General features: G+C 43.0%; 1 protein-coding gene and 1 long non-coding RNA gene across 2 annotated transcripts in view; one reads left to right on the top strand and one right to left on the bottom strand.

The window, feature by feature from the left end:
* Positions 1 to 2234: 2234 nt before the first annotated feature.
* The window catches only part of LOC146020492 (uncharacterized), a 33477-nt gene continuing 19879 nt past the window's right edge, over positions 2235 to 15832 (bottom strand). The window contains exon 3 of the long non-coding RNA XR_014450798.1: positions 2235 to 2669. This is a non-coding gene — a long non-coding RNA (uncharacterized LOC146020492). The remainder of the gene's footprint in view (positions 2670 to 15832) is intronic.
* LOC146020428 (speedy protein 1-A-like) lies at positions 7372 to 15595 on the top strand. Its single transcript, XM_083153557.1, has 7 exons — positions 7372 to 7382; positions 8515 to 8598; positions 8938 to 9044; positions 9508 to 9649; positions 11816 to 11984; positions 12570 to 12784; positions 15442 to 15595. The coding sequence occupies exons 1-7, from the start codon at positions 7372 to 7374 to the stop codon at positions 15593 to 15595; spliced, it is 882 nt and encodes a 293-aa protein (XP_083009683.1).

Genomic DNA, 15832 nt, shown 5'->3' with positions numbered 1-15832 from the left:
TTAACACAAATGCTGAACGTCATTTTCCAGTGACGCACAAACATTTAAATTTCCTTCCAAAGTTGCACAGCCAAAATCTTTTGCCGCACACAGCCTTCGTAAAATTAGAGGGAACATTGGTTGACACCAGCTGCCATATGCATGATTCTATCCCCGGGTGTTGGAGCTTCCACAATAGTGCAGGAACTGCCTGTTATGAGAAACACAACATACAGTATATGAGTGGCCTCACTGCTTTACTATATGGTGATAAATGCTCTACAGATTATTTCACAAGGTAAAACAATCCCAGCACATACACCCCAGCCAGCCTTACATGTGCAATGCGTACAGAGCCTGCTTCAGGTTTACTCGATTCCCTGCGGGGACCAATGTTTCGGTTCTGCACATGCTTATACGCGATCATACGCATGTGTAGAGCCGATGTGTGAACGCCTCCGGGGACTATCACAGTCGCTGAGGCGTGTGCACACACAGTAGGGCGGGTAGTGGGTGGGCATAGGGATACTCAGCGTTTCCTGGGAATGCCCATAAAAACTGTGGGTGCGCCCAGAAAACCGCTGGGCATACCTACGTGAACACAGGTGAGGCGAAGCTTGCACTGGGCAGGCGGCTGATGTCATGACGTCAGCGCCTGTCCCATTCTTGGCTATGTCATTCGTAAATAAAAGTCAGTCTAGACTGACTTTTATTTGCGAATGAGGAAAGAAATTAGATAGTTGGCGACCAACAAATGATTTAATCGCCCGTACGTCTACATGCAAATGGATGTCGCTGTTTAAATGAATGTACGCTGTTTAGCGAGCTGACCTGAATCAGGCCCTGACTGTATTAGCATCATTTATGCAGAAGGTATTACTGGAACCAAACTGATGGGTAATACATTGATTAGTGTAAATGACTGCACTTACAATCATATACGGTGGTGATGGATCAAGATCGCAGCTTGCCGGGAGCCAGAAAGGCCGCCCCACCGAATACTCCCCCACCCACGCTGTTTCCTCTCACATCTATGCGAGAGGATGAGTAACAAAGACACATCCCCGCACATGTGCCACTGCAGGAGACGTCTTGTGACTTCAGCCGCCCACCCCGGCAGGCATCAGTTCGTCCGCATACCCATGGGAATGCCCAGCGTTTTCATGTGGATGTCCATAAAACACTGGGCACTCTCATGGCCCAGCGCTGCCACCGCCTCTATCGCCCTGCTGTGAACGACCTGGCAAGTGAGTGAGTGTTTACAAGTGAGCACAACTGCGCATGCACAAACCCTGACCATTGGGGCAGAATTCGGATCACTGCGTGTGATCCAGAATCGGCACTTTGATACCACTGCCTTAGAGTGTCTGTGCAAGATGAACAACTCACCTACAGAAGTCCTAGAAGTTACTGTCTGTCACCCTTATGGTGCATACACACTGGGCATTTTTTCTCAACGTGTATGAAGAACGATAATGGGCTGAAAATCGCTCAGTGCTTACACACTAAATGATTTTCGCCTGTCTAATCGATTTTCCGAGGGTGGACGGCTTTCCATAGCAGGCTGCTGTGTAAAGCCATCCATTCCATCGCTTATCTGCTGGGAATACTAGCAGATGAGCGGTCGTGGCCGGCGATGATGTGGGAGCCATTGCCGGGTCATACACACTGGACCACTCTTGAGCTGAAAGCAGCTCAAACAGCAAAACTGAGCTGCTTTCAGCTCCAAATTGCCAGTGTGTACGGGCCTTAAGCCAGAGGTAGACCTACCACAATACTCCAACAATGTAACTCCATAACCCACATAAATTACCATTGCAGTTTTAATACGCAGGGGGGAATTTACTAAGATGGCAGTTCTATTTCAGATGGGGTGTTGCTATGGGCAACCAATCAGATACAATGTTTTTTATCTTTTAAAGGGTTCTAAATAACTAAGAAGTAGATTGATTGGTTGCCCATAGCAACATCCCATGTAAAATAGAACAATTTGCAGTGCACTCTTCTTTTGCACCTATACTGTTTGTGTAGCAGCAAACCATGTTTAAGGACTGGGTAAAGAGAGAAGATGAAAAAAGGATACAATCCCAGGTCCAGTGAACTGAGATTGATTGGTGACACACTTGACAATGAAATTGTGGTACCAAGCACCAAGAGAAAAATCAGGTCAATGTTATAATAATGACCTAAATAGAGGTAGAATACTGCATATTGATATTTACCTTTAGGGTTATTCCTGCTGATACCTTCCCGTACCATGGTCTGGCCTTCCCAGAGTGCAGCCCACAAGAGCTCATAGAGGCCACAGCTGATCTGTATGACCTCGCTGGGAGTATCTAATTCTGACCAGGATGAACCCTCAGGATTGTCAAGACAAACAATTCCTCTGTACCAAACCTACAGGTAAAATGAGTATTTCTGGCCACAACAGTACACACAGAATTGTTCTCCAATCATGGTTATTGTTTTACAGAATATTCAGGAACCGGTTTACTAAACAACAGAGTTACAGTAAAGTGGCAGCAGGAGAGGCAGCTTCCTGGCTCAGTCACCTTCCATAATACAATGTCTTATGAGTGATATTAGCTCCCTTGTAGAAAAACAGTCCAGACTGACAGGCGTCCTATGGATTTGTCTGTGATTTCCCATCTTCCAACCGAGATGTCATTAAACTGGTGCGGTAACTGATTCTTGTGAGACAGGATATAAGACACATAAAAGCATCAGTCAAACACTGCATATTATCAGCCATTGGCTCTTTGTAAAACGCACATAAGTATAAACATGGGGAGAAGGTACACACACACACGCTATGTGTCCGGCACACAATCAGAAACTTCCTTCTGTTGAACTCTGCACACTGTTATACAACCATCTGTGATGGATGGAAGGAAGGATAATCTCAAGCAGCCATGTTAAGAGTTACACACAGTAAAGGCCCATACACACTGGGCGACTTTGAGCTGAAAGCAGCTCAGTTTACTCAATTGAGTGGATTTCAGCTGGAGAGATGCCCAGTGTGTACGGGGCAGCAACGAGCAGTGAGTGCTGATACCCGCTCCTGCATCATTGTGGCCTGGCCTCTCATCTGCTGATAATACCAGCAGATGAGTGAGGGGTGGATGGCTTTCGGTAGCATCCTGCTATGGAAAGTTGTTCAAAAACTAAAAAAAAACTAAAACAGGCGAAAAAGGCTCAGTGTATAAGCAGTGTTTTTCAGCCCAGCGGTTTTCCCATTGGATTCCGCCTATTGAGATCTGTGGAATGGAGACAAAATGGCCTGGGATTCCAGTCGGAATCCCGGATTGAATAATGCCCTAAATCTTTAAAATGGTACCTCATTTAATGATTTGGGGAGAAAAAGGGATCGTCACCAAAAATCACCTTCTAGAAATAATATATATGATATTACTATACTGTGGTGTAGAGAAGGAAATTCACAATACATACTGTATCCCTGGATTTATGTATTGTATTTATTAAATTCTATTATTGGAAACCTTTTTATTATTGAAACATTTTTTTTATGTATAACTTATCTCTGTCTTCAGCCAATCAGCTCCTAACTGCCATGTTTGTTTGGATGCAGCACCATCTATCATATGTAATTCCATTATTCAAAACATGTTTTATCACTCATTGATAAATTGGGCCTCTAATCTCTATATTGTATCATCTAAGATCACACTCAGCATGTATGAGCCCCTATTTGTACAGGGAAGATATTGTGAGACAGGCTTGATCTGTGTGCAGGTGACCACTCCTGTAGGCCTTGTGACATCATCATTATCATCATAACTGTAGGAACTTTCAGATTGGATGCGACAGTTGAGGAAGAAGCAGCAGTGACTTTCCCAGCTGGTTTTTCCAATTTTGATAATCCGTATTGGATGAATCGCGTTGTTAACGCTTGAAAGATCTTGGCAGTTTGGCTCACGGGAACACAGTTTTACCACCAGTGACCTGTGAAGCCGCGCCGATTACATAACCGCAAACAGCGGTTTCTAAGCCGTGCTGATAGCCAACCGCACACGGCAACTGAAAGAGACTACTCCACAGCGGCTGTGCACAAAGCTGCAGACAGCCAGTACTTGTGAAGGTAAAAAAAACCTGACATCAAATAGGGACAGGGGAGGGTGAGACTCCACTGTCTCTGCCAAACATAAGTGGGCACAATTACTTTATAGAGCTGTAAACACTATTTTACCTTCTGTTGGGCATCACTGATACTATTTTCTTATTGTTGTGAGTTTATTTTACTGTATTTATTTTTTCATTTGTTGTTCTGACTATTTTTACTTTAATTTATATATTAAATGATTTTTTAATTTACAGTTTTCTCTCTTTTTTTCCTTATTGCTTTATTTTTCCTTTCTCTCTTTAAAACACTTCACTAATTCCAACATATTGCTCTGACAGCCTTTAGCAATACAAACCATTGTTACTACATTTATATACACATTTGCTCTTCTCTATTTCCTTTAATATTTTATTGAGTTTTTTGCCATATAGAAAAACAAGTCTGTATTCATACATTACAGTGAATAAAGTGCAAAATTGGATCACCGAAAGCAATCAATCGCATGTCACAGGGATAACATCTTAACCTTTTTCACATAGTTATTCAAATTTCCCTCCAACAATGCACTGAATATTGGCGACAGGTAACCTTATACAAATACAACCATTTACATAAATCTATACTCCTTAATCTGTATTCCTATATAGGATACTATACCGACATACAGATACATATAAACAAACAAACACAAAAGACACACAAATTAAGGGGGGGGGGGGGGGGAGGGGGAAGGCTCTTTCCCGGATCTGTTCTGACCCATGAGATTGGAACGTTATCTTCTTCTTTGTATAAGTTTAAAAAGCTCCCGACATGTAAGTAAGATGTCCAGGTCTTAAGGAAGAGGGTTCACATTATATATGTTCATGGGTTGGCCGTAACGGAAATTTTTCTACTCACACACCGTGAAGTATTCTTGACAGGGAAGGGATCGACATCTAGGGGGGAAAGAGGGTGTGTGTGTGTGTGGGGGGGGGGGGGGGGGGTGGTTATTGCTTCATTCTCTCTGATTTACTTTGTTTGATTCTTTATTCCATATTTTAGTGTCTCTACTTTTATTTTATTTTACCTCGGACCTATTTATAAGGGCGATAAAGCATGGTATGTTAGCCATGGGGTCCAGATTTCTCTGAAAGCTAATGGTTTCTCTTCCACTATACTTGATAGAAATTCCATTTGAAATAAGTCCCAAATTACCTCCTTTATTGCATTCTTAGATGGACTTGTATCTGCTTTCCAGTGTGTCGCTATTTTTATTTTAACTGCACTGGTCATAAACCATATGAGTTTTTGAATAGGCTTTGAGGTCCCTGGTATGTTTTGTGGGAGTAGCATAAATTCTGGCAACATTGGTGTATAAAGGCCAGTGACTTGCTTTATTAATTTATGTATGTATTTCCAAGTATCCCGTATTCGAGGGCACTCCCAAAAGATGTGAATCAGGGTACCTCTTTCTCCACATCTCCTCCAGCATTGATCTGTGGCGTCTGGGTAAATATGTGCTAGTCTACTGGGTGTCAAATACCATCGCGTATATAGTTTATAGGCATTCTCCCTATACCGGATCGAAAGGGGAAATCGAGATCAGGTTTTGTTTAATCTTATCCCATATCTCTGGCTTTATTTGTTTTCCAAAATCTGTCTCCCAGGCCGTTTCATACGGTGTTCGTAATTCCTTACCATAATTTAGCATTAGTTGATATATTATTGAGATTAGGCCACTAGAGTTTGCCCTTTTCTGGCACAGATCTTCTAGTTTTGTTTTACCCCTATCCCTTTGAACTGATGTGTAGTAGCTGCGGATCTGCAGGTATTGATAGAAGCATTTATTTGGGAAATTATATTTTGATTGTAAGTCCGCGAATGAAGGGAAGTAATCTGCCACCGCATGGTCATTTATAAATAGTATTTCTGTTTTTGCCCAGTCTTTGTATAGTTGTCTGTCTTTGCTAACCTTAAATTGTGGGTTATCCCACATGGGTATTAGTGCTGGAGGAGAAGATAACCATTTAAATCCTTTATTTAGTTTGTCCCATAAATTTAATGTAAATGAGATTACTGCAGAATTTTTTACTTTTATTGGTCTTTGGTTTTTAGGCAACCACAGTAAGCTGCAGACAGCCAGTACTTGTGAAGGTAAAAAAAAACTGACATCAAATAGGGACAGGGGAGGGTGAGACTCCACTGTCTCTGCCACACATAAGTGGGCACAATTACTTTATAGAGCTGTAAACACTATTTTACCTTCTGTTGGGCATCACTGATACTATTTTCTTATTGTTGTAAGTTTATTTTACTGTATTTATTTTTTCATTTGTTGTTCTGACTATTTTTTTTTTAATTTACAGTTTTCTCTCTTTTTTTCCTTATTCCTTTATTTTTCCTTTCTCTCTTTAAAACACTTCACTAATTCCAACATATTGCTCTGACCGCCTTCAGCAATACAAACCTTTGTTACTACATTTATATACACATTTGCTCTTCTCTATTTCCATTTACTGTATGTACAGGTACTGTAGCACTTTCTTATAGAAAGCCAATGAAGCTGCTTCATATATACAAGGGAGCACATGCTATTCGGGTAAATTTACTAAAGTTTCTAAAAATTAAAAAAAAAAAAAAAAAGTGATGTTGCCCATAGCAACCAATCAAATTGTGATTTCTAGGATGCAATAGAGAAATCATAGACATAATCTGATTGGTTGCTATGGGAAACATCACCTCTTTACATTTTTAGAAGCTTCAGTAAATTGTCCTCTTATATTCAATGTGTCTCCTTATTTACGATTTTTGAAAATAAGGGGATTTGACTATTTAATCCCGGACAATTTCGCCAGGGAAAAGGCCAGGATTCTCATTTGCAGATCCGGCTCTTTGAAAGCTGAATCTGAGTCTTGGAAATGAGCGCTGAATTTTCGAATAAAGATCCATTTCTGTGGATTCGGATTTGTACATACTATTTAGAAAATAGCTACATTATATTCTTGTTTTTCTGTTCCTAGACAGCTACATTGACAGAATACACCATACATTTACAGTACACCATAGTTTTAAGGACTTTATAAAACATATCAGATTACACAAATGGAATAGCATACATATATTTAGCTTCTAACATTTAAGAATAAAGTCATACTAATTATGTAAATTACCATTATTATCTCTTTGAGTAGTGCAATAATGTAGCACATATATCATTTACACTTTATAATAAATGAATGTGCACAATATTAGCCTTTGTACACTTATTATAACTGAAATGAAGCTTAGTGCTTTTTTTACTTATTTCTTGCAGTAGTACGTCAGCAGGATCTATGGCCAGCAGGTAAGCAGGGAGTGCTGAGTAGTGAGACCCAGTATATAATATATAGGGAGAGACAGGACATGATAGGGGAAGAGAAGCAGAATGTCTTATGGTGTTTTATCTGTCAGTATACTGTATAGTGTACTAATAATATAAATCGATCATAATGACCCCGGCCTGCGCTGAGTTTATTATACAGTATAGTGAGCACTCTAGGCTGTTTAAGCAGAGCAAGTTTTTACAGTGCAAAACACGCCCTGCCCGTGTGGCAGTGCCCTGCTAAAACAGCCAAGCCCGTGGGTCCCCACCGCAGCTTGAATAGATAGCGTGCACAGCATCTATTCACGTTGACCCTGGAGCTTGGGGAAGCCCAGCACCTGCATAGGTAATTGTAAACAGAGGTGTTCACCGCGCTATAATGTTGAAGCAGCTCAATAGAAAGTATATATTAAAATGGGAAAATGAGCGCTACATGTCTGGGCCCGCCAACATTAGTCACAGAGGTGCGCCCACATTAGGTGATTAGCCTAGACGGGTTCAGACTATACTTGCGCGTTCCCTCCAAAAAGCTGCGGTAGGATCCGAATTTTGGGGTAATCCCCCGCAGCACTAGAAGAATAGGGGGCTCTGGCATACTGCCCACTTCCTAGTGAATCAGTCAGGATGGTGATATAGCTACCGGCAGTCACGGGTCTGCGGGGCTAAATTCCAAGAATAGCATCACCTAGCCCTGCCCCTTACCACACACCCGTGGGTGTTTCCCTGTATTTGGGGGGAGGCAGGGGCGTAACTAGATATTCGTAGGTCACATAGCAAAAGTTTTTAAGGGCCCCCTATTTAGCAACCAAGGGTGATAAAGGTATGTAAAACATATTACTTAGTCAGTAAAGATGGGCCCCCTTCAGCTCTGGGCCCCATAGCAGCTGTACCCCTTGCACCTATGGTAGTTACGCCCTTGGGGGGAGGGTTGATGAGCCCTGCTCCCGGAAGTCATTTGTAGTGTCTTCTCTCCCAGACAGGAGACTACAAAAGTAGGTGAGTATGGTACAGACATGGTTATAACTGAGGTGCATTTTGACAGATACAGGGGAATAACTGAGATACAATGTACTGAATTAAAATTAAATGTAAAATAAATCCTTCTCTCATCAAGGTCATCTCCAGGTCCTTTCACCTCATGCCAGGTTTCACCAAGAAAGAGGAAGAGAGAGGCTGGTGAAGAGAATGGCGAAGACCAGTAAGTGGACTATTTAATCTAAATACATATATAGGACCTTATTCTGGTCCACATGCAGCGTTGCGAATTTCACACTGGTGGGTGCGAACGGGAACGGAGCAGCGGTCGGGCAGACCGGATGGGTGGGCAGGCAAGGCGAAGGAGACCGAGTGGGCTGGGCGGGCAAGGCAAAGGAGACCGGGTAGACGGAGCGGACGGGCGGCCGAAGAAGGGCCGAGCAAAGGAACACGATGACATAATATTCCCATTGTGCCGAAAACAGTAACGCATAACAGATCTGTATTTGGCTATGTCCTCCTGTTGTATCTACTGAACTGTAATGTCTCTTTCCCCTCCCAGTTCACTGAGTGGATCTCAATGCAAATGGAGAAGAGGTCAGATGGACAATAAGGCGGAGGCTCCATTCCTGCTGCCTGAAGAGCGGGCGGCTTTCTTTGAGCTCCTGAGTAAGACATACTGCTCTTATCATTGTATCTGATGTACATGTATTGCCACATTCTATTTTAGATTTTATTATGAGTTATAGGGACCACACAGTCCAATACCAGTAAGCAATAATGTTCTAGAGAAGTGGTTCTCAAACTCGGTCCTCAGGATCCCACACAGTTCCCATTTTCCAGGTCACCCGGCTGGTGCATAGGTGCACTCATTACTCACCGACACATTTTCAAAGATCCACAGGTGGAGCTGATTATTTCACTTGTGATTCTGTTAGGAGACCTGGAAAATATGCACTGTTGGTGGGTCCTGAGGACGGAGTTTGAGAACCTGTGTTCTAGAGAGCTGTACATGTGCATACTGTGGGGAGAATAAATGACACTAGAATTTAGACTCTATTGCAGGTCACTACTGAGGGTTCTGATCTAATATACTGTAAATGTAATTTCGGATTTATTATTATCTCTTTAGAGGATGACCACATAGACAACTTTCTTGTCCGTGACACTGGCTTTAGGATGTCTGATAAGTATCTCCTTTCCATGGTACTTGTGTACTTTAAACGGGCAGGCCTGAAGATAGAGGAGTATGGGAGGAATTTCTTCGCAGCCCTGTAAGTATCTCATCAATTACCTTAATTACTGAACTTTTACTCCAAATAATGACTCCGGTCCAGAATTTACTGATACATTTTGGTCCGCTAATTTTCCGCCCATCAAACTGGGTGAATTATAGGCTTCTCTTACAATCACACCATTCCAATAGTGCTAGCACCCTCTTACTTACGTATATGTACCCCAGGACTGATTATAGCATTAGCATTATTAAAGGTGGAATATTAATCACACTCCACAACTAGCGCATACACCAAAGCGCAGTGTGTGCAGCCGGACGTCCCGCTGCTGGGACAATTATCTACACAGCCCGTGCAGACATCTGAGCGCGGTATATGCAGCAAGACATCCCGCTGCTGGGACAAGTATCCACGCACAATCTGTGCAGGTGAGAGACGCACCGCTGTGCAAATTTACTTTATTTCAAAAGGCATATATTGCCAAGTCATCTACAGTTACAAGTGTGTGCGTACAGAATATCTTGCGTATAAAAATCATCTTTAATTGGAAAAGACTGTCTCTTTAACCAAAGACTTAAAAGGTTTTATATGGAAAGTGACCCGCTCAGTTCAGTCTTTCTTCAAAAGTTATAATATCTGTCCAGAATTCTAGATACCTGGACTAGCTATACAGCTTTCGCCATCCTGGGGCTATAAGTCACAAAGTTTACTGCTTTTTATATATAATTTGATTTTATTATATTTTTTGAAAATTTAAATTTATTTTTATTATATATATTCTTTTCTATTTAAATGTGATTTATTCTATATGTGAAATCAATCCTTTATACAATTGTTTACGTGCATATATCGATTGCATGATAAATAATATTTATGCAATCGCTATAATACTTCTTTCTATATCTATAGGTGGCCGCCTATTTAAAAATTGTACTGTTTTAGAATTCTTTTTATACAAATAAAATGAAAATAAATATTCATAAACAGATAAAAATTGTGTATGTAAAGTGATTTCATCCATGGTGCAAATTATTAAATAAACTAAAAAACAGCGCAGATACTCCATTTCTCGCTTTCTAATTATCTTTATATATCTGTCTAGAACCTGTACCCTAAAAAGTCAGGTGATAAACAGACTGGGTGTATCCACACTGGTACACAAGGGAGAACTGCAAGCTATAATACTAAGCAATTAAATTTCAAACGATTATAGGTTAAATATTGTTTGTATAACTGTTACCAACTAGCGCCCAATATTCCACTAATTTAGTGGCTTCCTTTTCCTTTGGAATATTAATCACAGCCAGGTAAACCATTGTTAATACCAGACTAATAGAATTTATAGTTACGCCACTGTTTAGCATGGAGGAAACAACTAACCTATTAGCGCTCACAGCCAATCCAGAAGTCCACATTATGGGGGTTATTCTGATTCACTCAGAAAGGCACAATCACTCTTTTATGGACAAAACCATGTGCACTGCAGGTGGGTCTGATGTAACATCTGCAGAAAGATTTAGATTTGGGTGGGGGGTAGGGGGGTGTACTTCAAACTAATACTGTATCTATATTGCAGTGTAAAAATAAAGCAGCCAGTATTTACCCTGCACAGAAACAATAAAACACCAAAATCTAACTCTCTCTGCACATGTTCCATCAGCCTCACCTGAAGTGCGTTTGGTTATGTCAAGTAGAGAGTGATTGTGCCTTTCCGAGTGAATCAGAATAACCCCCTTTGTCATCTACATGACTCCTCCATCCACTCACATGCAAACTGGCTTAACCCTTGTGTCTCTTCTTATCACCTTGGGCCTTATTCTCATTCACTCTTTCTGACAAAATCCTTCTTAGATGGACAGAACCATGTGCACTGCAGGTGGGGCAGATGTTACTTGTGCAGAGAGAATTAGATTTAGGCGGGGTTTTACTTCAAAGTGATATCTATATGGCAGTGTAAAAATAAAGCAGCCAGTATTTACCCTGCACAGAAACAAAATAACGCACCCAAATATAATTCTCTCTGCACATTTTACATCTGCCCCCTGCAGTGCACATGGTTTTGTCCATCAAAGAAGGATTTTGTCAGAAAGAGTGAACTAGAATAAGGCCCCTTGTGTCTCTTCTGATATATGTTCTAGTTACTGTCTGTTATTATATTACATGTACAATGTTTGTCTTTTGCTAACTGTCCCTGTGATGTTCCAGGTTCTTAGCAAACCAGATGGAAGAGGAGGAACACTTCTATAAAGAGATCTACCCCTGGGCCCTTGGCTGGACATGGCAGACTAAGAAGCAGCGTCTGCATCAGAGAAGAGATGACCTGCTGCAGAGGATGGACTTCAGGGCCTGGGTGGATCAGGCCACATGCAAACGGGTTAGTAATAATGAGAGACTTATTTTGCATCTGGCAGTAAATATAGACTATATTACTAGGGTCTAGTACTGTATAATGGAGGGAATGGAGACTTTATGCATGGTCAGATCTGCAGCTCACATACTATGCCTTGGGTTTTAGTTAGCCAATCCAAAGGTAAACTTTTCTTTAAATTATGTGAAATATGTATATTATGGGAGTCTGACAGGTAAGGTATGGTCATCCATAGTCAGAGTATACCGTGCCCATATAAAGGTAACAGAGTTCTGTTAAAATTGAATGGATTATAAAGAAATGGGCACCTCCATGCATACCTCCCAACGTTCTCAATGAGAGAATAGGGATACTCGCTGGGCGAATGAGGGCGTTTCTTATGCAAATTAAGCCCCCCCCCCGTTTTCAGTCGCGAATAGACGCTCTGTCAGATTTGGGGGGATTCCCAACTGCCCCCCGCAGCGGGACACTCTCGGCCGTGGGAACGTCCCCAAGAATCGGGATATTCCCGCGTTTAGCGGTACAGTTGGGAGGTATGTTGATGGGCTGTGTTACTCTACACTATTTTCATGGATGCTTAAATTATTATAGGTCATGGCGGAAGACCCTGATCACTGGGCCTGGATGAGGTATCGCCCAAGACATCACAGCGGGGCTTTACGCAGTTACAAAAGGAGCAGTCATGAGACCAAGATACGAGGCCCAGAGATCACCCCTCTTTGTTGCTTACACTGCGTTACTGATTTGTGGATAGAATTAGCCAAGGAGGATTGTAGGCGGGCCAGAATTCTAAAGAATGTTGTGCAGTAAACTTCTCTGGTGAGTAGAGGGTGAACAGTACAAAAACAGTATTTTTCCTAGTCCAAGTTGCAGTATAAAATTTTATTCACAAGTGATTATTATGAATCACTCTATAATATAATAAAACTGTATAACGGCCTAGTTAAGTAGCAGTTGTAATTTTGCGAGAAATCACAAAACTATAACTGCTGTCTCTAACATGCGAGGGGCTGCCCATCACATGACAAGGCAGCCCCGCATGCAAGTCTCTTCCCAGGATGCAATTGAAAAATCTTGCAATTGCTTGCATGATTAAAGTAGCCCCTGCCTGCGCAGCCTAGCTGCATGTCATGCCACACACCCACCTCGCGAACAATCCTGACATTCCTCCGTTGTCCAACGCCCTGTCACCGCACCCTACCCGCACTTACACTGTGGTTGCATTTTCGTAAATGCATGCAGAATAGCTAAAATCGCTAAAAGATCATGTCTGGGGTGACCCGGCTTTTCTCTTTCGTAATGGACGCCACTGTGGTCCCCTAGATCCTCGCCAGGTGGGCTCTCCCTGCTTTATCACCCTGCCAGCAGCGCTCAGCTCCCTCCATCCTCTCTCATCCCTATTCTCCCTACTGCACCCCAGGCCCTTGGGTTAAACTCACTCAGCAGTTGGATGAGCACAAGTGCACGGTGACCTTCGGCTGAACGCAGCACCCTCATAAGGGGGCGTAGGTGACCCAACATTGGCACCTGCAGCTCTTCCAGCTTATACCTGGGCTGCCAGGAGCAGCAGCTCCCAATGCTGGAGGGTTGCTGCATCATGGTCACTCACAAAACGGCAGCACATTACAGCCCACTAAATATGGCCATCACGTCACTGCTGCTGGAAGGGGGGTATCAGGTTTATGCAATAAAGCTTGTGCTCTATATGTATTTTACATCTGCCACCGCTGTTGTGGTCCCCGCTTTGGGATGACTCGGCTTTTCTCCCGATCTCTGCTCTTCCTCTGTGTCCCTGCTGTCACTTAGACTCTGTCATCCCTCTCTCCATGCTGTCCCTCTCACTATTGCCCTCTCTCTTTCCCAGCTGTCACTCTCCCTGTACCTCTGCTCTTGCTGTCACTATACCTGACCTGCTGTGGCTTTCTCTGTCCTGATCACAGCCTTCCCTGCACCACTGACTCAGCCATCACAGTCAACTACAGTCTCCTTCACACCACCACTCCCACCTACTAAAACCTCTACTGCACCACAGCCTCCTCAACACAGCTGCTGCTGCCTACCACAGCCTCTTCTGAACCACTGCTACTGACCACAGCCTCCTCCTCCTACATATCGGCGAAGCCGAACCCAGCCTCCTCCACCCCAACATCTCAGCCTAAGGTATGGTAATCTTACCCTGCTGCATTTCTCTCTCCCACCTATATGACCCCGTCGTCATTCTCTATGTCATCACTCTCTCTGTCCCTGGTGTTCCTTTACCTGTCCCTCTGCCCCTGCTGTCACTCTACTTGTCCCAACTCTCTCTGACCCTGCTGTCACTCTCTATGTCCGGACCATAGCCGCCTCCGAACCGATGCAGGCGAGCACAGCCTCCTCATCCACACCGCGGCGCCAGTAAACCTAGCCATCTTCGCCACCGATCACAGCCTTCTCCACACCACCACTCCCGCCGACCACTGCATTCTCTAAAACGCTGCCTCTGACCACAGCCTCTGAACCACTGCTGACCGCAGCCTGCTCCTCCACATTGGCGCCGCCAAACCCAGCCTCCTCCACGCCAATGCCCCAGATCACAGCCTATGGTAAGGTAATCTAACCCAGCTGCCTTTCTCTCTCCAAACTATATATCTCTGTCATCACTCTCTGTCTGGGTTCGGTATGATTTACCTACAATCAAAATCCCGATGGTCAAAATACCGACAAGATAAAAATACCGACATGGTCAAAATACCGACATTTAAAATATAGACAGCTCAAAAAGCAGACACAAGTTTTTCACAAATATTTTTGGGTCTGTATCTTCACATAGGTCGACATGAACCCCGTATGAGTGTATCACTGGGTTCACAATGCTTCGGGCACGGTGCCTCGCTGTGCTTGGCACACTGTTATATTCACCCTCCATGTCCACTGGGATGGTAACGTATGAACAAGTCGGTTTCAATTTAAAAAAATCACGAAAAACCTATGTCGATTTTTTAACCTGTCTATATTTGAAATTTGAGGTTTTTCCGCCAAGTAATTTTTTCCCACTGAGCTACCTTATAATGCCAAGGATTTGCAGATATTTGCCAAGTGCCTTCTGGCCTCAGGAGTTATCTTCCTTGTTCCACTCCTCCAAACGGGCTCCTGTTTCTATTCATATATTTTTCTTTCTCTAGAAAAGCGAGGTGGTTCATTGCAGGCTAACCTCCACCTAAATATTTCCCTTTGGTTTTGCAATTCAAGATGGGGGATTCCCAGATCCATTGTGTAGAATCTGGACGTAGAGGACTCCTTAGTGTCCCTGGACTTCTTCAAAGGTGCTTACTTTCACATCCCAATTTTGGTGGGGCACCAGCGTTTTCATTTTTTGTGATCCTTTCAGGCCATTATGAGTTTCAGGCCTTGCATTTTGCTCTGTCTACTGGCTCCTCTGGTGTTCCCCAAGGTGATGATATTTTCCCTGCATCTCATCTCATAGGAAAGAAGATAATACTTTTTCTGGATATACACCATTTTGCAGCCCAGTCCGAAGTCACATTGTAAAAACACTTTGCCCTGACGATTCAGATTCTTCAATTCTACAGGTGGATCATCAATTTTCTCAAATCCAGCCTAATACCGGATATGAATAAGACACCCAATGCTAATGAATTTGCACTGGACCTGTCAGCTCACTCATGCCAGGCATCTCCTGCTGTGTGGTGTTTTGATTTAATAAGTATAAGGATCCAGGGGGAGATATAGACTTTTCTTCTGGGGGGCCGCTTTACTGCTTAATCTTGATCCTCCCCCTTGTCCCAACTCATCCTATTGCCAGCCCCTCCCCTTCCCAGTCCTGACTCCTCCCCTTCCCAGTCCTAACTCCTCCA

The sequence above is a fragment of the Crinia signifera genome, chromosome 7, assembly GCF_055691185.1.
Source record: "Crinia signifera chromosome 7, ASM5569118v1, whole genome shotgun sequence".
Classification (NCBI taxonomy): Eukaryota; Metazoa; Chordata; class Amphibia; order Anura; family Myobatrachidae; genus Crinia; species Crinia signifera.
Note: the sequence above shows the minus strand (reverse complement) of the source record. Positions and strands in the feature narration are given on the sequence as shown.

Excerpts from the sequence above, each read along its gene's own strand:
- LOC146020428 (XM_083153557.1), top strand. Across the intron at positions 9,045-9,507 it reads GGCTTTCTTTGAGCTCCTGA|AGGATGACCACATAGACAAC; the intron begins GTAAGACATACT and ends TTATCTCTTTAG. Across the intron at positions 9,650-11,815 it reads AGGAATTTCTTCGCAGCCCT|GTTCTTAGCAAACCAGATGG; the intron begins GTAAGTATCTCA and ends GTGATGTTCCAG.